Genomic DNA, 23,350 nt, shown 5'->3' with positions numbered 1-23,350 from the left:
TCTGGCTTTGTCAAAATAAAGATCCAATAGGCTAAGGAGGAGGATGTTTCCCAATGAGTGATTACCTGTAGCCTGTGTGAAGACACCAGATCTGCCTGTCCGGAAGTGATTAGTGCTTTCATGTCCAAAGTAAAGACTTGATGTATAAAGATCTAACCCATCAGGGTACAGTGACCTGCTGCCTGTCAGTGAGTGTAAAAGCTGTGTAATCTAATAAGTGAAGCATGTCATACAGCTGTGAGTCTCAGAAGGGCGTTTCATGCACAAAGTTTGAAGTGATCAGCACCACGGAGAGTTCCACAAAGTCACACCCTGTCCAACATTGAAGGGCGCTGTCCCGTCAGCACCACACGATCAGATGCAGCCATATAGCACACATGTGTTAGGATATAGCACAGGTATAGAAAATGCTGAATCATAAGCACATTGTATCTAGTAATAGTGGGTATAATGAGTATAATGCAAGGAAAACAGTGCAACATGTGCAAAATTAATTTAAACTAATGTTTGCATTTAGTTGAAATATTTAAATCAATATGGATTAGGAAAGAGAAAAAGGAAAGACCGATCGAAGTAAAAAGGCAACAAAAAAGACAAATATAACAATAAATGTGTAAATACTAAATAACAGAGACACACAATACCCGCTGTTATATTAATATTGATTGTTACCCCTGCAAAATCCTGCACGGCAAACTTCTGCTTGGAGTGTTTTCAGACTTTGCAAACTCGACACTTCTTCAGCGTCAGATTGTCTCCTCCCATAAGGTTATAATTTGTCATTTGATACAATTTACTCTCTACTGTCACACAGCAGAGTAATGCACTGCATATGTACTGTATAGTAGTGTGGCGTGTACATCTGCAACCATACTGCAGTTACAGTATACCAAATTCTGAATGTATTTTGTATGTAGAGTTAGATTCTTCAATATCGATACACAAATATCAATAAGTCAGTAATAAGAGCAGAACTGTAGTGTAATTAAATTAGGTTTTACTGACTGACAGATGTGGCTTGATGGAGAGGAACATGCTCACTATAGAAAATCCCTATTTTTTACAAATGATTACTTTCAGCTTAGAATGTTTGTTGCGTGCGTTCGTCCATATTCTCAAAAACATTTATTAAAAGTTTTCCAGAGGCTTATCATTTCTGCACAAACCTTGTGTTTTCAACTGTTTAACAGTATTCTCTAGGCTTGTTATTCTTACTGCCACTTAATCATTGTTTTTAATGCCCTTCAAATCCTCAAGCACACAGTGTAAGCACATCAATACATTATAGCCATCATTGTATGAATTATCGACACGCATCATAGGTCTGATGTGGACATGTCATGTGACTGTTCGCTTTTAAATATCCTCAGCAACACATTGGAAAAACATTATATGGACATAAGAAAATGTTCTAACAAGCATTAATGTTTGTTTTTTTAAGTATAACTTTTATTTAATAAATGTATTACTATAAAAATAAAATATTACTATAAACACAAAAACAGGCCATTACACACAGCACACGTGATGAGTCTTGTATTAACTACCAGGATCTGTGCATTTCATTATCATATTAGAAATAATGTTTTATGTATCATAAGTTGTGGAAAATCTTATTAAAGTGAAACAAATTAAATAGTAAATGAACTCACCATGTAAAGTCACAGGAAAAAGCCATTACCATGGATGGATTACTGATTACAGCACAGGCCCCCTGGCCTTCACCGACAAAATGTCACTCAGAGGGACATACCAACCAGGAAGAGACTCAAAATGACCACAAACAAACATGAAACGACTACAAAGAAACACAAAGAGACTCACAATAACTATGAAAAGGGCAAAAACAACCACAAAGAGACACAAAATGACCAAAAAGAGACAGAAAGCAACTGTAAGGAGGCTAAGAATGACTACAAAGACACCAAACAGCGACAATGACACAAAACTACACAGAGACGAGTAATGACTACAGAGACTATAAGTGATTATAAAGTCTGTGTGTCTTGCTCCTACGCAGGAGAGGTGATGTCCTTTGTCTGTGTCCAGGGGCCTATTTCTCATTATCCACCCTTAACCATGACAACTAGTAATATCCTACAATATGTAGATGTACCTTATTATGTTGCTTACAGTGAAGTTAGAGTCATCTGAAGAATATGTATATTCATTCATCATGGGTTGTAATGGACATACTTCCATTTTTAGTTGAGCCTCATAGAGAATAGATGGCTGTGAGACATAAATAAATCAGTGCTGCATGGTGATCAATAAGAGCAGGAACAGCATTCTCCCACACACACACACACACACACACACACACACACACACACACACACACACACACACACACACACACACACACACACACACACACTGCAACATAGAAATCCTCTCCTGCACATTGGAGACATTTCATTTCAGTGAGTCTATGTCCACTCAGTTTCCATAACAACGTAATGGGCAGCAAATGGCTTTGCTGCTACTATTGCCTCTCCCAGGGGGCTGTGAGGGCCGCTGTGTGTGTGTGTGTGTGTGTGTGTGTGTGTGTGTGTGTGTGTGTGTGTGTGTGTGTGTGTGTGTGTGTGTGTGTGTGGGTGTGTGTGTGGGTGGTTTGATGGTCATCACTGCAGGGGAGGCCAACAGTCTGAATGTCAGAGTTGGATTCTGAAAAACTGAAAATATTGAAGGTGCAGCCACGCCCAAAGGTTGCTGTTCCACAAAACAAAACAAATGTCCCTCGCTGGGAGAAAGAGACACACACAGGGGGGGTGGGTGAGTGTTAGATAATTAGAGGGGAAAGTTGGCAGCGTTCCAGATAAACAGTTGGAAGAGGCGGAGAGAGAGAGAGTGTGGTCTCTGGACAGGAAGGCCACGGTCCTGGCATCCAGGAAAAGATGTAGGACATGTAGTGATATCAGCAGCATGAGAGGACTCTCCGAAGTGCTGCCCCAGCAGAGTGTTATCAGATTAGATTATTGGTTCTGTTGAGTGCAGTTTACACAGCAGTTTGTCAATCTCAATGAAGCCAATTTAATATTTGTTGCATTTTGTAAGAAATTGAAATGAATCAGCGCGCATCATGAAGTCGGTGCTAATGTTTCAAAAGAAGTCAAAACCAAGAAAAGTAAAGATTTGATAGAATATAATCCTCCCCGAACACAAGAACCTGTGTCGGGGCCCCTGGGGCCAAAAATGCTAATTCACAAATGTTGGCATGCTAACGTGTCTTTGACCTGGCCAGAATGACATTGTCTCTCAATGTAGACATAGAGCTTATTTGCATAGCCAGTCATTTAGGGGAAAGTAGCGACATCACCTGTGACTAACAGCCAGACAGCAGCCTCGGACAAAAACAAAAAAAGCCTCAGATTTGAAAGCCCACATTGATATTACATTTGAATTCATCACTTTGACACAGATCTTTAAACGCAGTGAGGGTTAAAGAAGTCATAGTGGCTCTTTAACCCACGTTTCGTTCTGGTAGAAGGCACGTGGAAGTGAGTGAGGAGAGGGAAGTCAACCAAGACAACCCGCCTGCCAACAGGAAGACATTTCTGTCAGCGAATGTTTGCCACTGACTTTGTTTTATAAATAAATATGAATGACTAGAAATGGCTTTTCCCATATTTAATGGATCCATGTGTCTGCAATTTGTGTTAGCTGTTGACTTTATTAATAAAGCATGAACACAGCTGATGTTTCACATTTACAACAGCTGTCTTGATTTGCAGACACATCATTCAAAGAAGCTAAATTATTACTGATTATTGTTCGACTGTCAGGATTCTGATTTCTTCTGGCAGTGAAAGCTGATGCAGTGTAGTGCTGCTGAATCCTGAGGAGGGGATAAGGGAAGGAAAGTCTTCCTCACCAGAGGGATGGAGACGAGCTGGCCACCACCCTGTAACCCATGGTAACACCATCAGCTGCAGTGGGAGGAGCTAGGCGTCTCACTGTGTCTGGATTGGCTGGGAACAGGTGTTCTGAGGTTGCATATAGGGAAGATGGAGGAGGGCTGGAGGAGGAAGCATGTCATCATTGACATATTATTCATAGCTTTATATGTTCTTTTATCTTTCTACTTGGATTATATGAACTTCTGATATTTAAATGTATTATATTAATTAGGTTGAAACTGAAATGTCAATTAGTCTTATGTCAAATGGGGGAAAGAGTAAGGAAAAAATCAAGGAATAAAAATAAATAAATGGCATTATATAAAAATAAAATGTAAACAAAATAAAGGAATATACAGAAAATATAGAGTATGTTAAATGCAAAAAATATATAATAAATAATACAAGTATATTCATAAATGAATGAACAAATAAATAGGAAAATAAATAGGAAAATATGTTTAATTATTTTTTTATATTATGGTATATGTCTTTATATTTCCACATTTATTTATTATTTTATTTATTCATCTTTATATTTCCACATTTATTTTTCTTGTTTTTTTTTTACAGATTTATTATCTTTTATGGATAAATATTTATACTAACTGGAGCTAACAGCCAGATTAGCATAAAGAATGTAAACAGGGGGAATTGTTAGCCTTGCTCTGTCCAGATGTGAAAAAATTTAAAGAATACAAATGTGTCCATACCTGTAAAGCTACATGCTTTCCTTTCTGCTCTCATTTGCTTCGCTTTTTGTCTGTTAGATTGAGAACATTGTCTTCTGTTATGCAATGTGATTTTATGTTAACTGATTATCTGCTTCACATTGTTGTGTATTCATTGCTTGCATTTTACATGTCCTACTTTGCGTGATGCTTGCCTTACTCCTCTCAGCTTTTTATCCTGTTTAGCTGCTTCATGTTTTTCCTTCTCCAGTTCAAATTGACATGTTGTGTGTTTTATTGTTGTTTTTTGTCTAATTTAACATCTGGTCAAGGGACAAACGTTGAAAATTAGCCTTTTAGCTAACAATGGCCCATATATAAAGTGATATTGATTAATTTGCATTGTACCTGAAAATAAATAAATAAATAGAAGCTGTGTGTTCAGTCCATACAGAAAGTGTAGGATCATGTTATTACTGAGCTTTCAAGGTGCTGGTAGGCATATTTCCCCCTGCTTCTAGTCTTTATGCTAAACTAAGCTGAGCTAACTAGTTTCATATTTAATCAATTGAATGGTATCAAACTTCTCAGCAAGAACCCGACTGATCATTTACAAGTCAAACTGTTCCTTTAACAAACATATACTGTGGAGTACAAAGAACACAGTTCCTCTCTAAAATGTAAAACACCAGAAGTATATTTCGTCCACAAATGATAGCACAAGGGAACAAAATGCAAAATGTTTAATTTCCATATATCAACTTTGGACTTTGCGAGTGTAATCCAACTAATAGTATTTATTCAGGCAGTGAGAAATATAGATCAGTGGAGGGGCAGAGCAGCCGAGACTGCACACACAGCAGAGTGATGTTATATGTGAGGTAGCTTTAATACCCTTCAGCCGGGAAGTGAAACCATTGAATGATAAGTGCCCCAGTGTGGTGATGAAAGTAGAATTACACTTAAAGCTTTAAAAGTACAATACCTAAGTACATCTTCTTCAGTTTCTGAAGGAAAGAATGGTATATATTATGCGATATTGTGTGAGAAAGAAAGAAAAAAGAAATATCTTAAAAGCATGGGATGGAGTTCTAAAGTGCTCAAGGTCTTAATGCAAATGTGCAGTCATAAGGGTCTTCTCTTCATGTTTTAATTAGGCTTTGTGAAAGATATTCCTGTGTTCAGTGCCTTGGAACTACATGTCAAGGAGCAGAAAACACATAAATAAACTAACTATCTTTCTGGCTAAAGTTAAATACATTGAGGACTGTTGTAGCAAATATGAGAACAAGACAAAGTCATTGGTAATTGTGTGGAGAGTACATTGTTAAGGGAATAAGAGAAGGTACCAATGACAGTCAGCACTGCAGAGTGTCTGCCACTGGAGTGCAGCACTTCCCCAGTCAGCTCTGTTCAGCAGATTTACTGTCTCCCTCTGTGACAGAGAGGGAGAAACTAACAGATTGAGACAGAGGTAGAGCAGCAACTCCTGTGTTCTGCGAGGTAAAATTAATGTTTTTATTAATGGAGTCTGGTGGCTTTGAAGAGAGCATTGATAAGGGCTTCAGTTCCTTGTCGGAAAGGTCTGTCTGAGAGAAACGTAAAGTGGAGAAAATCTTCTAAATATAGCGTACTACTGCTTTCTTAAAGAGCCTTCTTTAGGACTTTCTTTTAAGCTGCATTGTTTAGCTTCTGTGCCTTTACCCCTGTCTGTTTTTCCAAACTGGGGGCGTGCCGACCACCATCTATGGTAGACTATGATGGATAAGTACCACATATTAACCCCATTTCAAAACATCTGAATCATCCCTCTAAATTCAGTCCTCTGCTCTGGTTTCAAGCAGCTCAAAACATCCAGGTCAAGGTTAAAGGTTTAATGGTTGAGGGTTCTGCGAAGAACAACTTGACACTTCAAGTGTCATACTTGACAGCAGTGGCTTTAAACAAACAGGTATGTTACAGCAGGGCCACTGAGGACAGATTCAAAACAAAAGACCATAACCAATCTCAAACCTAACAAAGTACTGTTCTCTGGACAACTTAAGAGCCTATGAAAATACATAATTTGCAAATATTTCAACCTAAGTGAATTTTTTGTCAAGTGTCTTCTCTCCTCAGCTGCTTTTGATCCCACACTGTAAGTGTCAAGCAGAGCTCGCAGGAATGCTGCAAGTTAGGAAATGTCTGGTGATTTCCTGAGAGGCTGCACTGCCTCAGGTATGTGTGAACTCACTGCACAAAGCTTCCACTGCTGTGGACCTGACATGTTTTTACAATTTACACTTGAATGTTTGTGTTACTTTAACGCACATCTCTGTACACTACACACTCTTCCTCACACTCCGTAGTGTGTAACTTCCTCTGACAATTTTGCACAATACCACCACTTCTAAAACTGCACAGATCTTCCACTTTCAATTCAGATATACAGCACTGTTCATGTTTTTTCAGTCATTTGTTATTTTCGTTTCTTGTACACATTAAAGAAAATTATAATAAAATATTAAAACGTAAACCATGCCTGGGCATTTCATTTTTTTTTTCATTTTTCTGTGCGCTTTAAGGACTTCTGTAGCAATATTGATTAGATAAGTTTGAGATTTGGTTGCTTCTAACAGTTTCATATTATAGTAAAATACTATTGTAGTCTTTTTTGGGCTGCTGGTCATCAAAATCTATTCTTTATTTTTTTAAGAAATTGATCACTTTGGTAATAGTAATACATCTTTAAGTATTAAACATGTTTACAGTAACTCATTCAGAACTGTCAAAATGTAAAAAGACACACTCAGCAAATGACTTCATTCAGGTCATCTTTAATGACAAAATGTTTATTAATTATTCCAATGTAGTGGGAAAAAAGAAAAATCAAGCAAATGCATCATTACAATAATAACTACTGTTAGACCATCGCAGTCTGAGGGAAGTCTCTTTCCACTCTCTGCGACATCAGGGAAAAAAACCTTAAAACAAGACAACTCAAAAAACAAACAGGAAATAACAATCCAAAACACGGCTGTCAACCGTGTTCAAACACAGGCAGACTCAGGTGTGTCGCAGGTAAACAGTACCTCTGTGGCTGAAAAGGAGAAAAACCCCAGTGTTGGTAGTTATTGAGTCTGTCAGAAGAGGTCAAACTAAAAGAAAACGCGTACTAAGTCGACCTGCTGGGTCAAAGAGTATGCTGCAAGAAGTAGTATTTTAAATACTTTCACATATATGCTTCAGGACGAACTCATAACTTTCCTATAGAACAACAATACGCCTATTGTTTTCTTGCTCTGTGAAATGTAACACTGAAATGCAGTAATCATAAAATATTTTTTTTGAAAAGGCAACAAAGCGACGTCAGGTACACTACATGAAAGCTCACCTTTAAATCTGAAAATCATTGCGTCATCGTAGAAGTCAAAGAAGAAGCGGAAGAAAAACTGAAAAGGCTAAAAAAGAAGAACTTCTTGGCATTCGATGACATTTTAACTTCTAAATGAAATATGACTTGTCGCAGGTGTGGCTGTGGAAGGACCACATTCCACTGCAGTGAAGCCGATGTGTGATATCAAACTTATTCAACATGCTAGCCAATAACTTATGCTTCCACATAAAGTAGAGCCTGGTCAGGTAAAAACAAACCTCCCTTCAGTCGATTAGAAGTTGCTGCACATCTCCAGTCTGTCAAAACCCTGGAATCAGTTCCCTTCATCTGCAGCTTGATTAAGCATTTCTGGGGAAATGTTGGCAAACGTGTTGGGAGTGTTAAAAACCAGGGCTGGCTACCACCGCACATTTTTCACTAAGATAGCGGCGTTAAAAAACAATTCTCCTGACCCAACCAATATCTTAAAATAAAAGTAGATTCATTGAAGTTTAAAATTAAACTTCAATTTCATGAAATACTTAAAAAGTTAAATAAAATTACTTAAATATCATCAAAACAAAAGCCAATAAAGAGACTTCTCTTTATTTCACGCTTTTTGGTACCAAATAACTTTTGCTGAATTAAAATCCACAAAAATACGAAACGTCAACACCACGTATGTCGTATCCATCCCTATCTGGAGTGGAAGTACGGGGGAGCCGAGCGTTCAGGGCCAAACTCTACGACATGTTGCAGACAAACCAGAAAGCTAACTGGAGGAGCAACGTGGACCGCACCGCGCCGCCTCCCAACACCCAGCCACAAAATACTGTCAGTGTGCGCCTGCCTGCACCACACACATCTACACTCTGGTATCCAACTATTGTCACTTTGCAAAAATATTCATTCAGATGTAGAATAGATTTTAATTTCTAGTTTCCATCACATAAAAAAAAAAGTGAAAAGAATGTCACATACATCTCTCTCAGAGCCAGAGACTTCCCCCGTGCAATTCAGGAGCGCTTGTGGTTTAGCATGGCCACTATGTAACTCCTTTCATCATTACACCTTCTCAATAAACCACCACGGTTTTAAAATAAGTTTAAAGAAAATATTACCTAAAGAAAATTAGCTACTTTCAAAAAGGCATGATCACATTTTCAGCTTGCGTAGCCCTTTCGAGATCGAGTGTCGGGCTACTCATGTAGGTGGCACAATCTGTGGTCAGTTCTAAAACGGGTCGGTCCTCCCTTGTTGTCACATGATCAAGGGGTCGTGTGTAGTAGAAGAGTTTGGTTAGATGCTGCGACCCTCGCTGTAAAGCCACCCGTTAGAAACATGAAACCCAGTCGCTGGGGGAAAGGGAAATATGACCTTAATTATTCTTTGAAAAGCTTACACAAATGAGTGAAGGAGAACAAAAGGGTGGGGAGGGAGGGGGAAAGGCAGATGCATTTCTCCTGAGAACATGTCATATCTCAGGGACGAGGAGGGGAGGCGGGGGCAGGCGGGACAGAGGTGAGAAGAGACGGGACGTTCATCTCACGACAGCAAAACTTTCTCCAACAGCTCGTGGCCACTCCTCAGGCACTTTCCTTCTGCTTAGGGTTCAGAAGGAGCTGGTGGGGGGCGTGGTCAGCCTCTTTCCGATGTAGACTCTGTCCAGAATAAAAGCACACACGAGGAGCAGGTTTCATATCACCGTCCATGCATTGGACTAAACAGGTGTGAATAATGACATTAAATGTTTCATCACAATAATAAATGGCACAGAGACATCGTTAATGATTAAAAACTAAACTTTCACCTGTACTTCTGTGTCTCCACATCTCTATACAGATCTGACATTTTTATTTAAAAGCTACTGATACTGATTCATACGATCAGAATAAGGTTTATTGCCAAGTATGTTATTCACATACAAGGAATTAGCCTTGGTGTTTGGTGCAATAGAAATACAGCAATAGTAAAGAAATATGAATATAGAATAGAAAGTGTGCTTTTGTAATGCTGTACAATCAATATGTAATGTATGTACAATACTGATTGGGTGTGCAATTCCAAACAAGTTTCTCAGACTTCTTAAGTGTTTTTTTCTTCTTTGAAAAGTCCAGGATACTTTTATTAAGTTGTTGTAATTTAACAGTAGTATTAGGTGACTTACTAAGAGGAAAATACATCCCTAAAATAGCACTTTTGCACTTATATAACTATGATTAATAGTTTTATACAAAGTAACCGATATTGGAATATTATGGATATAGATTTTGACAGCCGATATCGTCTGAAGCGGATGCCAGTACATCAGTGTATCTCGTGTATTAGTACCTGGGGATCTCTAGTTATTTGTAATAATTGTGGAAGTCGTCAATGATCTTAATCCTGTCTTTTGTCAAGTAAAAAACCCCACTGCCAATGACCTATCCATATATGACCTAACACAGAGGTCATGTGATAATACAAGTCGAATCAGCATCTCTGTGACTTGGGGTCATATTTGTATTTTTGCAAGGTATTTGTTTGGAATTGTAATAGAATTATAAATAAAAGATTTGACAGCATTTTTGGCTCGTCTCGCTACACAGCATGGAGACCCATTCGCACCGGATGCAAGAGGCCTTTAGGAAATATTATATAAAGATAAAAAGGCCTGTTTCATATAATATATATAATGTTACATATACATATGATATAGTTATGTTTTTAATATGTTACGCCGAGTCTTGGCATCATATCCGGGGGATAATGTCAGTACATTTGAGTAAAGTACAGACTTAGCACTGACACAGGGGGAGGTCCCATGGTAATGCTAGTCCAGTGCAAAGAGGGCAATAGAAACTAGAAACATCCAAACCCAGCCCTATGGACTAACCGGTACTCTAAGTCTGGTACATGAAGAGGATGATGAAAGATTCAAATAAACAGAAATCTAAATAATAAAAACCCTATTAACCCTCTGTCTCGTAAACCTCTTCATAATCAACAGTTACAGTCCAGTGAGAAGCGCCACGGGACTTATTATGCAACAGAATAAACTCCAGAATGGCCAACAGAGCTGTTGTGAAGATGACAGGTTTGTTAATGACTCATTGCATACCACATCACGTAGAGGAAAATTCTGCTGCCTGAAGGCTTCGCTGCTGTGACATTATCTGATTGAAGAGCCGGGATTATTATGACACGTGTTATCTCGAGCAGAAAAGGCTCATGGGAGTGTTGGAGCTGTGAGACAGCAGGTGTGCAGCCTCTTAGTCAGCAGCTGCTCTGACTGTTTGGCACACAGATCTGAAGGGAGGGAGGGTACAGCTGACTTGTGTCTGTGGCCCTTCAGCGCCCCCTACTGGGAGTTACGTGCTGCTAAATGTGAAGAACCTCTAACAGGGGAAACCGGTGATCTGTGGTGTTTTTTCCTTACCCCAGCCCCAGAGCGAGGATGTGTGATAGTAGCAGCGAGGGGATGAATACTTTGAGGAAGTCAGAGGAGAAGATTCCTCCTTTCTTCATGGCCCCCGTCTTCCTCATGCTGAGTGTTACTGAGCGTCGAGGGTGACGAAAATGAAACTCCCTGCAAACATCACAGTCCCTTTAGACACAGCACAGGTGATTGCCCTCAAACATCTGTTCGTGTTCAAGTCACTCATAGAGCAAAAATAGGAAAACGTTATTTAGTTAAAGCTTCTTTCAATCGTTCCAGGCCTCATCCATTATATTTTGGAGCCTTTGGCAGCACAGAGGGCTGCTGATTATGTTTCAATATTGTTGCAAACTGACATGAATACACACATGTGACCCATGATGCTGCAGCTCGGCCTTTGGAGACTGGCTTTGAAAAGCTGCAGGTTTTACATGTTAGGAGAGGGTTGGCTGGATCGTCATCATTTTATCGGGTAACATTTGTGTATACAAATGTGTGCAGCAATAAGACGCATCAGTTTTTCCCCCCAATTTAAATGTATAAATGTTATTCAAATTATTGTGTTGACATTTATGATATACAATTACTTACTGAAAAAATTAAAAACGCAATTAATGGCTAAATAAGCCGTTTTTAATTTCATGGGAGCATTAAAATGACCAGTTATTCAACAGGTTTTGTGATTGTGCCGTAGCTGCGACATTTGAAAACGGCTGAAAATCCGAGATGGTCAACACAAGACACGGGACATGAATAGCTTTCCTCAGAATATTTAGAAAAATGCTAAACTTTGTACATAAGAAACAAACTAAACTAAAGTTATCAGCCTCAGAGTTTCAAACACTGGCTGGCAGTCAGTTTTATATTTGTGCTTTAGACCAACTTAATTGCTGTAACGACTCACCGCCTCCTCTGGACAAACAAGCAGCTGTGTGTGATCAATTGCCATGGAAACATCACGTTCACCGAGTTGAGACTTACTTGGGGGGAATGTTTTCCGGTCGACTAGACCAGTCAGCGACCCAGTCTGCGTCCTTCATCAGGATGTCCATGTCCCTCTCCTTATCCAAAGTGTCCTCTTCTGACTATACACACACACACATACACACACATACACACACACACACACACACACACACACACACACACACACACACTCTGTAAATGTATACGTGTGTCACATGATGGTGACAATAGGAAAACAAAAATCTACATTGGGCGCGGCAGCCATCTCCATGGAAACTTAAGGCAGACAGCATGTGTCATTCTCGTACACACACACACACACACACACACACACACACACACACACACACACACACACACAAGTTGAGGTTGCCATGACAACAGACTGATGGGGGGAACAAGCTCTTACTAGGCTGTCTCTTCTGCCGCTCACGTCCACGTCAAAGATGATCTGTCCGTCATCCTCTGGACTGTGGGGCCGCGCGGGGCTGTGGGTCAGAAAAAACGACAAATCAGAGGCCTCGTTATCGAAAGGTCGTGAGCTCATGACTCCTTATGGACTTCACCTCATCCTGGAAGATTCTCATGTGGGAGTTAATAGGCTTTATACCAGCGGGAAAATATGTGCTTCCGATTGACTGGCAGGTGTTAGATACAATCATGTGACATTTAAACATTTAACATAGTTCAGGTCAAATGTTGAACAGCCAGTGAGCACAAGTGATATTTAACTACAGTTACAATTTCAACAGAGCTTCTCTTTTGCCCTACATGGCCATGGTAAACGTGCTTTTCTGATATTTTAATAAGTTAGGGCCTATGTGGTTTGATTTTTCATTATATTTATACAGTATATGGACAAACACAACACATTGAATCCAATGGGAAGACGACATGTGGTTCCCGAAAATGTTACTTTTTGTGACATTTAATAGACGAAGCACTTTCTCACGTATAGGAGAGAGAAAAGCCAGTGAATGAAATTAATCGCAAATGACAAAGAAATCATTGCTACCACTTGTGATGTATTAATGCTTACACATCTCATCCTGGGTTGAATGTGTTCTGCCAAGAAGCAGGGTCGATGCCATGATGTTAATCTGGCAGAAGCAATGCCTGTAAAATGAAATATTATTGTTCAAGAGCTTATCTAAAGATATTAGCAATAACTAAATGGACAAGTAATGTTGACGTTTTATGGATATTCAGCCTAGTCTCCTTATAATAACGTACAACAAATCTGCAATTTCAATTACGTTTCGAGGGAAACGCATTTTCTCCCGGATAATCAAAGTCTGTGGAAGTCCGCGTAGGGAGGAGGTCGGGTTGGTAACTTAAGTAAAGGCCCTGTCACACAAATACGTATGACAGAAACGTATGCAGGCGTATATGAAATATCGGCAATACGTTGATATAAATTAAGTGTAAGTTGTGATCGTTTGAAGGACGCAGACGTTACACCGAACACGCCAGACATACACAGTTCCGTATGGCAGAAACGTCTGCCGCCGTATGTGAAAATTAGCTAAAAGATTGTCAGAGTCCAAATACGTCCAACTTTTCCACAGCGGTGTTGTAGCTGACGTATACATAACGAATACATAATGAATTATTATATATATGTCAAACATTGATAGCGTATCACTTACCTATTTAAAACGTATCAGAGCGTCTGGACAACGGAGCTGGAAAAGTGCCATCTGGTTCACATCATGCTGATGTAGGTATTCACGTACTATATTTACGTAGGTAAGTATTCACGTACTATATTTACGTAGGTAAGTATTCACGTACTATATTTACGTAGGTAAGTATTCACGTACTATATTTACGTAGGTAAGTATTCACGTACTGTATTTACGTAGGTAAGTATTCACGTACTATATTTACGTAGGTAAGTATTCACGTACTGTATTTACGTAGGTAAGTATTCACGTACTATATTTACGTAGGTAAGTATTCACGTACGTATTCCGTATTCACGTATGTCTAACGTAACGTAACGTCTGCATATCTTATGAAGCACATGTCGGGTACGTCCGGTAATTTTGAACGTGCTCAAAACATCAGCGTTCAACAACGCACCCCAGCGTAACACAGTGAGCTCTTAACGAATACTACTTATACCTTACCTTATATCTACGTACACCAGCGTAACACAGTGAGCTCTTAATGAATACTACTTATACCTTACCTTATATCAACGTACACCAGCGTAACACAGTGAGCTCTTAACGAATACTACTTATACCTTACCTTATATCAACGTACACCAGCGTAACACAGTGAGCTCTTAATGAATACTACTTATACCTTACCTTATATCAACGTACACCAGCGTAACACAGTGAGCTCTTAATGAATACTACTTATACCTTACCTTATATCTACGTACACCAGCGTAACACAGTGAGCTCTTAACGAATACTACTTATACCTTACCTTATATCAACGTACACCAGCGTAACACAGTGAGCTCTTAATGAATACTACTTATACCTTACCTTATATCTACGTACACCAGCGTAACACAGTGAGCTCTTAATGAATACTACTTATACCTTACCTTATATCAACGTACACCAGCGTAACACAGTGAGCTCTTAACGAATACTACTTATACCTTACCTTATATCAACGTACACCAACGTAACACAGTGAGATCTTAATGAATACTACTTATACCTTACCTTATATCTACGTACACCAGCGTAACACAGTGAGCTCTTAATGAATACTACTTATACCTTACCTTATATCAACGTACACCAGCGTAACACAGTGAGCTCTTAATGAATACTACTTATACCTTACCTTATATCAACGTACACCAGCGTAACACAGTGAGCTCTTAACGAATACTACTTATACCTTACCTTATATCTACGTACACCAGCGTAACACAGTGAGCTCTTAATGAATACTACTTATACCTTACCTTATATCTACGTACACCACGTGTTGCTGATATTTTGTATACGTCATATTTTTGTATATATTATGCATTCGTTGGGCATTCGTCTGATACATTTTGTATAAGTAAGTGATACTCTATCAATAGGTTAGACATGCGTATTTGTATATGTTCACTTTTCCGATCCGATGAAAAGTTGGACGTATTTGGACTGACAAATTTTCGTATGCACCGGCATACGTTTCTGCCATACGGATATGTGTGACAGGGCCTTAACATACAACAAACGTAATTAAGAATGCAGTTTCGATGTATGGGCTCGTTATTTTTAGGGGACAGGGTTAGAATATTCGTCCATGCAGTTTATTTCAATGACTCTGTGATTGCAGTCATTGAATAAATGAAACTTCACTTCATATTTTATTTTATTTAGTTGTAAATGGGAGAAATGCCTAAAAATGTAACATGGCATGAGCACCAGGCCTGCATTTGTTAGATTTATACTAACCCAGACAAGACAGTAATTCTATATATTTTCCTTTCTTGCTCTGAATCTTTAATGAAGACTGAAATGTACTTAAAGTCAGACAGCTGGAGTGAAACTGGAAGAATAAAGCTTGACGTTACAGCAGCTTCTACTTGTCCTGCTGCTCCTGTACTCTGACCTCTCGGATGAAGTGTGCGTCTTGGCAGGACATCGTCCTAATGAAATCTGTGTAATATGACACCCGGTTGTTCTATGAGTGTTAAGACAGGGCCACGTTGATGTTTGTGTTCCAGATTATTTCAGAGCAGCCTGTTGATACAGTGCTCTTGTGTTCTCAAATGCTCACAAACATCCTCAGGTGACTCACTGACAGCTGACTCCCGGCTCTCTGATAGGCTCTGCTTTATCGCAGCCGTCGAAGGATTACACACAAAAACAAAATGTGGCTGGGAGTTGAAGGGTCACGATGTTTCTAAAGTGCTTAATACAATGAGAGGCATGCTGTGAAAAAAGACGTCATTTTGATTAGATTACATCAAATCAAGGGTTATGATCACCTCAGCATACGTGGAAGTGATTTTGTTTTGGCTTTAAACTGAAATGTAACTTGTGAAGCAGGCTGCTCTACACTGAGGGAAAGTCATGAGGAGCATCACCACAGCTTCACCGCGTGCCCTTGATCTTCCACAACTATAAACACACACTTGTATGAACAAGATAACTCATGACTTTCTTGGAATTTTTCAATCATGGCAGACATTCCTGTGTCCATGTGTGACTGTTAATGTGAAGAAGAGAAGGAAGTAGAACAGCCTTTATAATGTTTCAGAGTTAAAGATTAGTTTGCTATCTACGTACAGGTTCCTCAGGATATTTATGCAGTCTAATCATGTGAATTGCCTCAAATAATTGTTCTTTTCAATAACAAGCACAACTACAAGAACCCCTGGAGCTGCTGGGGGCTCAGTGCTTCTTGGGGCCCTTCAGCAGGGCAACAACTGCAGTAAAATACTTTCAGAGGATTATTAAAAGAGTACTCCACAAATGAAGCATTGCACTCTTATAACATTGTCAGACTCCTGATTGTTAAAAACTGTTTCTTTTCTTTTGAAGGATCAAAGTCTTTGAAGCAGAACCACACATTCTTCTTGTTAACCAGTGGCTGCCTCATAATCCATAACATCACTACTTTACCACTGACAGTGCAGTCACATATTTGGGTGTATTGTGACAGCAGCGATAAATGTAGCATTGAGGCACTAACTGACGTAGGTCACTGACACCATTCCTCAGACTTCACACAGCTCCCTCTGGAGCCACAAAAGGCTTTATGCAACATGTTTCCGATATGCAGTAGTCCTCCCCAAGTCCTTTAAACTTGGTGTGTAAAATCAAAAGTGGAGTTCCCCTTCAACACTACCTGTCGCAGGAGGAGTTGCTGCGGCTCGATTCGTGCTGAGCGTCCAGCAGAATCTTCTCCATGTCTCCGTTGTGGATAGAGGATGAGGATGGGACATGCTCCAGCCCCCCCACCATGGCCTCCTCTTCCTCCACCTGAGGGAGGGGCAGCAGATCTGGAGCCGGGCCGTCTGTGGAGGATGATTGGGCTGATGCGGCTGTGCCTCTGTTCATCTCCAACTCCACCCAGGACCCTTTGAGAAGAAACAGACAAAAATAACTTTCATTCACTCACCTCCGTCAGTGCTGCAGATTTTCAATGTTTTGCTTTTTAATGATTTTCACCAAAACTAAAAACACAGAAACTTAGTTTAAACTATTTTCCACCCAGTGTTGATGTCCCCAACAGTGCTGACCACCATAGTTTATTATGCAAGGTCCCCTTATTACAAAAATAAATGCACATTTATTCATTCCTGGATTTTAAATAAAAAAAGAGCTTTCACTAAAATAATACAGCACGGCACTTTTGATAAATCAGCAAATGTAACACAAAATTTAAGGACTTTTTATTGCGGTAGAGAACAATTATGAGATGATATAAAATGGTCAAACTTAAGGTACTGACTGAATACTTCGCATGCCAGCCAACTATTCTACAAAGTGGTGCTTCAACTGAGTTTAGCCGATGTAAAAGAGCTCAACTGCATGGGTGCATTACAACATAAATATTAGATATCATAAAAATGTGCATTACTTTTCCAGGAGTTTTTCCATTTAAACATGTCTGGATACAAGTGTCAGGATCAGCTGAAAAGACGGATCCAGTGTAAAGTCATGTCAATAAACGAATAAGCCAATTTCCTGCTCAGTGCATCGGATATGCCCCCAAGGAGCAGGCTATTTACATAGTCCTGTCACACATATCCGTATGGCGGAAACGTATATGAAAAATAGCTCACAATTTGTTCATCGGATCGGAAAAGTGAACGTATACAGATACGCATGTCTAACCTATTGATAGAGCATCACTTACTAATACAAAATGTATCAGACGAATACCCAACGAATGCATAAGATATACAAAAATATGACGTATACAAAATATCAGCAACACACTGGTGTACTTAGATATAAGGTAAGGTATAAGTAGTATTCGTTAAGAGCTCGCTGTGTTACGCTGGTGTACGTTGATATAAGGTAAGGTATAAGTAGTATTCGTTAAGAGCTCACTGTGTTACGCTGGTGTACGTTGATATAAGGTAAGGTATAAGTAGTATTCGTTAAGAGCTCGCTGTGTTACGCTGGTGTACGTTGATATAAGGTAAGGTATAAGTAGTATTCATTAAGAGCTCACTGTGTTACGCTGGTGTACTTAGATATAAGGTAAGGTATAAGTAGTATTCGTTAAGAGCTCACTGTGTTACGCTGGTGTACGTTGATATAAGGTAAGGTATAAGTAGTATTCATTAAGAGCTCACTGTGTTACGCTGGTGTACGTTGATATAAGGTAAGGTATAAGTAGTATTCATTAAGAGCTCACTGTGTTACGCTGGTGTACGTTGATATAAGGTAAGGTATAAGTAGTATTCATTAAGAGCTCACTGTGTTACGCTGGTGTACGTTGATATAAGGTAAGGTATAAGTAGTATTCGTTAAGAGCTCACTGTGTTACGCTGGTGTACGTTGATATAAGGTAAGGTATAAGTAGTATTCGTTAAGAGCTCACTGTGTTACGCTGGTGTACGTAGATATAAGGTAAGGTATAAGTAGTATTCGTTAAGAGCTCACTGTGTTACGCTGGTGTACGTTGATATAAGGTAAGGTATAAGTAGTATTCGTTAAGAGCTCACTGTGTTACGCTGGTGTACGTTGATATAAGGTAAGGTATAAGTAGTATTCGTTAAGAGCTCACTGTGTTACGCTGGTGTACGTAGATATAAGGTAAGGTATAAGTAGTATTCATTAAGATCTCACTGTGTTACGCTGGTGTACGTAGATATAAGGTAAGGTATAAGTAGTATTCATTAAGAGCTTACTGTGTTACGCTGGTGTACGTTGATATAAGGTAAGGTATAAGTAGTATTCGTTAAGAGCTCACTGTGTTACGCTGGTGTACGTAGATATAAGGTAAGGTATAAGTAGTATTCGTTAAGAGCTCACTGTGTTACGCTGGTGTACGTAGATATAAGGTAAGGTATAAGTAGTATTCATTAAGAGCTCACTGTGTTACGCTGGTGTACGTAGATATAAGGTAAGGTATAAGTAGTATTCATTAAGAGCTCACTGTGTTACGCTGGTGTACGTTGATATAAGGTAAGGTATAAGTAGTATTCATTAAGAGCTCACTGTGTTACGCTGGTGTACGTAGATATAAGGTAAGGTATAAGTAGTATTCGTTAAGAGCTCACTGTGTTACGCTGGTGTACGTAGATATAAGGTAAGGTATAAGTAGTATTTTTTCGCTATAATAATAATAATAATAATAATAATAATAATAATAAGCTTTATTTGTATAGCACCTTTCATACAAGAATTGCAGTCCAAAGTGCTTCACAGCAAAAACATAACAATTAGTACAAGGACAGAATAAGAGCATTTACAGTACAATAATCACAGTGTTGATGTAAATGAGTCTGAAGTACCATTATAAAAATAGCCGAATTAAAACAGTATAATATAGCAGATCAAATAACAGAATTAAAATAATATAATACAGCAGAATTAAAATTGTATAAAAATAGTTATGAGCATTTTTTTATTATATATGCACATCAGAAGCTTTGACAAATAATTTCACTTTGGGCAAGCAAGGAGGTGTAAAAACTCAGAGGTTTATTGAGATGTACTTTATAATATCAGTATATATATATATACACATTGTTTCTAAAGATTTGAGAGCGTATCCAAAACAAATCTCGGAAATTCAGAGTTTTTTCTCTAAATATTACCCCCCCCCCCCCCCCCCCCCTCTCCAATGCATTTCATTTTCACCTAGAATGTATCGAACACACCATCGTAGATTTCTGTCTGAACTATCAGAGACAAAGTTTTAGTTTTTCACAACAGGTGTTTGACTTATCATAGCAAGAGAAGCACAGGAGTAAAAAGATTAATGCTATTTTATATTTTTAGTGTCCTGGTGAGCCCGCACTTACAATGCAGGGAAAACTGGCACACCTAAATGCAAACATAATTAATGTTAATTGCAACTGTACGTTTCCTGTTATGAGATGTTAAAACATCTACTTCTTGTCAGCATGCCCTCAATGTGCAGCAAAAAAATGTTTACTCAAAAGATAAAGAGAAATAGGGGGATGAGAAAGAGAGGAAAGATGTCAAAATGCTTTCCTGGTCCTAAGTGGGAAAGGGACAACGAGACAGACAATCTGAGCCTCCATTTACTGCTATGTGATGAAAGAGCATGTCCGTGTACTGTACACGCTGTGGCCTCTTGTGGACCTTGACTGTGATATATGACACCCTCCCTGTTTGTAGTGAGCTTGGGCATGGAGTGGCAGCTGAGGCAGGTCAGAAGTGGGTTAGCAAGGACAAGAATTTAAAGAGTTGGGGAAAAACTTCCCTAACATCCCTCATCATGCAGCTTTCAAAACACTTTATCCTTCTATCCTCACTACAAATTAAAAAGACAAAGTTCTCCTGAGCAGGTTACATGACCACATAACAGTAAGTAAACACCATGTTCACATGAGATTTCAGGGGACTGAATTTCACAGGCATCAGGCGAGTTAAACCCACTACCCAAACGATACACCCCTCCCCCCCTAAAACTGGCCTTGACTCAGCACTTGCACTCATCCTGCGGATTACACAGCGGACAGCGAGCCAAGCTGCTGGTGACAGCCCATTGTCTCCGCTCCGTGGACTAAAACCACACTGCCATGGGAAGCTTCCGAACATTCTGGCCAAAGAGCAGCTATCAGCTGTTGGGTGGGTTTAGAGGGAGCAGACGTGATGTGACCTCTTTGATTGACTGATTCTGAGGCTCAGACAGGGGGGGGTTGAGGGTCAGAGGATGCTTAAACATCCCAGGTATTAGATAAAAATGACTCTGGTGTGAGAGCTTCAGGAAACGCCAGAAACAACGTAGTCTCGGATAACCGAGCACACTGCTGGCCTCTCCATCTGATCAGTGCAAGATCTTATTGTCTATAAAGCTGTGTCTCAGCATGTACTGATATAGTATAATACTATATGTCCTAGTGCATGAATGCCAACAAAATAATATGTGAATTTTACATTTCATAATAGGGCTGTCACAATATTCGATTATCGTGGCCAAAATAATTCACGATATGTATGGACATTTTGACGGAAAGAAAATAAAGAATATATGCAAAGTCAAATTCCTCTAACTTTGTTTAATGTGCACAAAATGTCACCTTTCTGAAATGTTTGTGGGACTTGTCCAGTCTTTTTCTTGTTCCTGGTATAATAGTAAGATATAGCCTAACATGCTGTTGAATGTACAATCCAACAGCCAAGTGCTGTAAACGTGCTTGCTCCATCACTGGCTATCCAATCCTATGAAAAAAAGAATCTATGACTCTCTTAAAATAAGTAAAGTGGTTGGAAAGTTTGATTCTGCCCATTTGAATTAACCAGCCTCTATGTTCTCACACTGCAGTGTGCTGTAACACTTTCCCTTACTTTCCTCACGTCCAAAACGTCTGTCCCCTTGTCACTGTGGCCATAAATAGCATGCCATGTCACTACCCCCATAGTGTGGTAAAACTTTAACCACAGCCGCTCTCCAAGTAACGTTAAGTCCCTGAGTCAGTGCAGCAGGCTCATAAACATGCCTTTGTTTAAGTCCCTAATGCCTTATGCAAGCCAAGGTCTTGCATGCAGCTTATCCCATTTCAACAACTGGTGTGTGTTCAGGTGATACATTTGCTCACACATGAAATGATGCAGTGAACACACCGACAAATTATATTTGCCAGAGGATAATTTGGGTAGTATTTTATTTGGAAATCCCTTTATTTTTGTAAATTAAAGGATGAACGAGGATATAAACGTTAGATATCTACGCTGTGTTCTGCTATTACTAAAGATATTGCTGACCGTAAAGTACAGCAACTACGTGTAAATGGTCAACATTTCTCTGTCTGCCCCCATTTCTTCTAGTTCTGATTTCTTCCATCTCGCCTTGTTGACAAAGCTTAAACCCGCCTCAACCCCTCCGCGTGAAACGCTCATTGGTTTACTCCCTCGTCAGTCAAGCGTGTCGACCCGCCATTGGCGCCACCAGTGTCAATAAACACTGTACATAGCGTTCTCACGTCTCCCCCTTCAGTGTAGCTTCACAGTAGGGGAAAAAAAAAGAGAAACGGGGAGAATAAACTACCTTTAATGATAAAGAACCCTCAATAAACGTATTATAAACAAACAGTAGTGTACCCCGATACGTTTTTGTAGAGAAAACACACTGACAGGCTGTCCCAGTTCAGCAATTTGGTAACATTTGGCTTACCGTTCAGCCCGGAGTCTCCGTTGTTGTCTGAGGAAGTAGTGGAAGTAGCCGCGTCGGACATCGTTGTGCCTAGTGAGCAGGGCGAGTTGCATAAAAGGCTCAATTCAAAACGCCCACTACCTTATCTGCACACATTCAGACGTGCGATAGTACTACTGACCCGAGTGGGCTATTCCGTTTTTCAGAGAGCGGTGAGCTAAGCTAAAGCACCGCTGCAGTTTGTTTTGTCGCCTGTATGCTGGTCTGGGAGCAGCCGCGAGCCGCTCAGACCTTTTCGGAGCTGGGTGATGACGTCAGACAGTCAGTTTATAACAAAAGAGGGAGGGGAGTTGAATTACATAACGAGCAGGAAAAACACACCCGCAAAGGCTCACGGCATGCATGAACTATAAACATCGATAATTGAGCGGAATTACAAATTCATGTGTCGATGGTGCCAACTTAATCTGCCCATGTGGGAGGCGTGCGTGCACCCACGTACACAGCCCATAACCCTAGCCTAGCCGATTGAAGTAAAAATGTATATCGGGTGGTTTTATTATGTCCATCAGTCAGATCAGGGTCAGATTCATAACTGGGTTTACACCTGGAATGCCAGGTGACCACAATGTTTAATGCTTGAAAGCCAGCAGGAACACGAATGGAGAATCAATGTTGTCTAATCAGAGTAGTTTATAACTGAACCTTGAGGATCACAGATCAGCATCAACATGGATAACACATTTAAAACTAGAGCACAGTACTG

General features: G+C 39.6%; 1 protein-coding gene across 1 annotated transcript; it reads right to left on the bottom strand.

Moving 5' to 3' along the window:
• Positions 1 to 7,370: 7,370 nt before the first annotated feature.
• On the bottom strand, positions 7,371 to 22,830 carry bnip3lb (BCL2 interacting protein 3 like b). The gene is made up of 7 exons (XM_029444426.1): positions 22,766 to 22,830; positions 22,606 to 22,674; positions 17,131 to 17,362; positions 12,719 to 12,797; positions 12,325 to 12,428; positions 11,344 to 11,493; positions 7,371 to 9,586 (listed from the first exon to the last, which is right to left on the bottom strand). The coding sequence occupies exons 2-7, from the start codon at positions 22,664 to 22,666 to the stop codon at positions 9,538 to 9,540; spliced, it is 675 nt and encodes a 224-aa protein (XP_029300286.1). The 5' UTR covers positions 22,667 to 22,674; positions 22,766 to 22,830; the 3' UTR covers positions 7,371 to 9,537.
• Positions 22,831 to 23,350: the final 520 nt, after the last annotated feature.

Source organism: Cottoperca gobio, chromosome 12, assembly GCF_900634415.1.
Source record: "Cottoperca gobio chromosome 12, fCotGob3.1, whole genome shotgun sequence".
NCBI classification, from domain to species: domain Eukaryota; kingdom Metazoa; phylum Chordata; class Actinopteri; order Perciformes; family Bovichtidae; genus Cottoperca; species Cottoperca gobio.
The sequence above is the reverse complement of the archived record's forward strand: the minus strand, read 5'-3'. Positions and strand labels throughout refer to the sequence as shown.

What these genes read in the sequence shown, in the direction of transcription:
- bnip3lb (XM_029444426.1), bottom strand. Translation starts at nt 22,666, where the DNA reads ATGTCCGACGCGGCTACTTCCACTACTTCCTCAGACAACAACGGAGAC. An exon ending in CGGAGACTCCGGGCTGAACG is followed by an intron (nt 17,363 to 22,605) that starts GTAAGCCAAATG and finishes TTCTTCTCAAAG; the next exon opens with GGTCCTGGGTGGAGTTGGAG. An exon ending in CCGGAAAACATTCCCCCCAA is followed by an intron (nt 11,494 to 12,324) that starts GTAAGTCTCAAC and finishes TGATGTTTGCAG; the next exon opens with GGAGTTTCATTTTCGTCACC.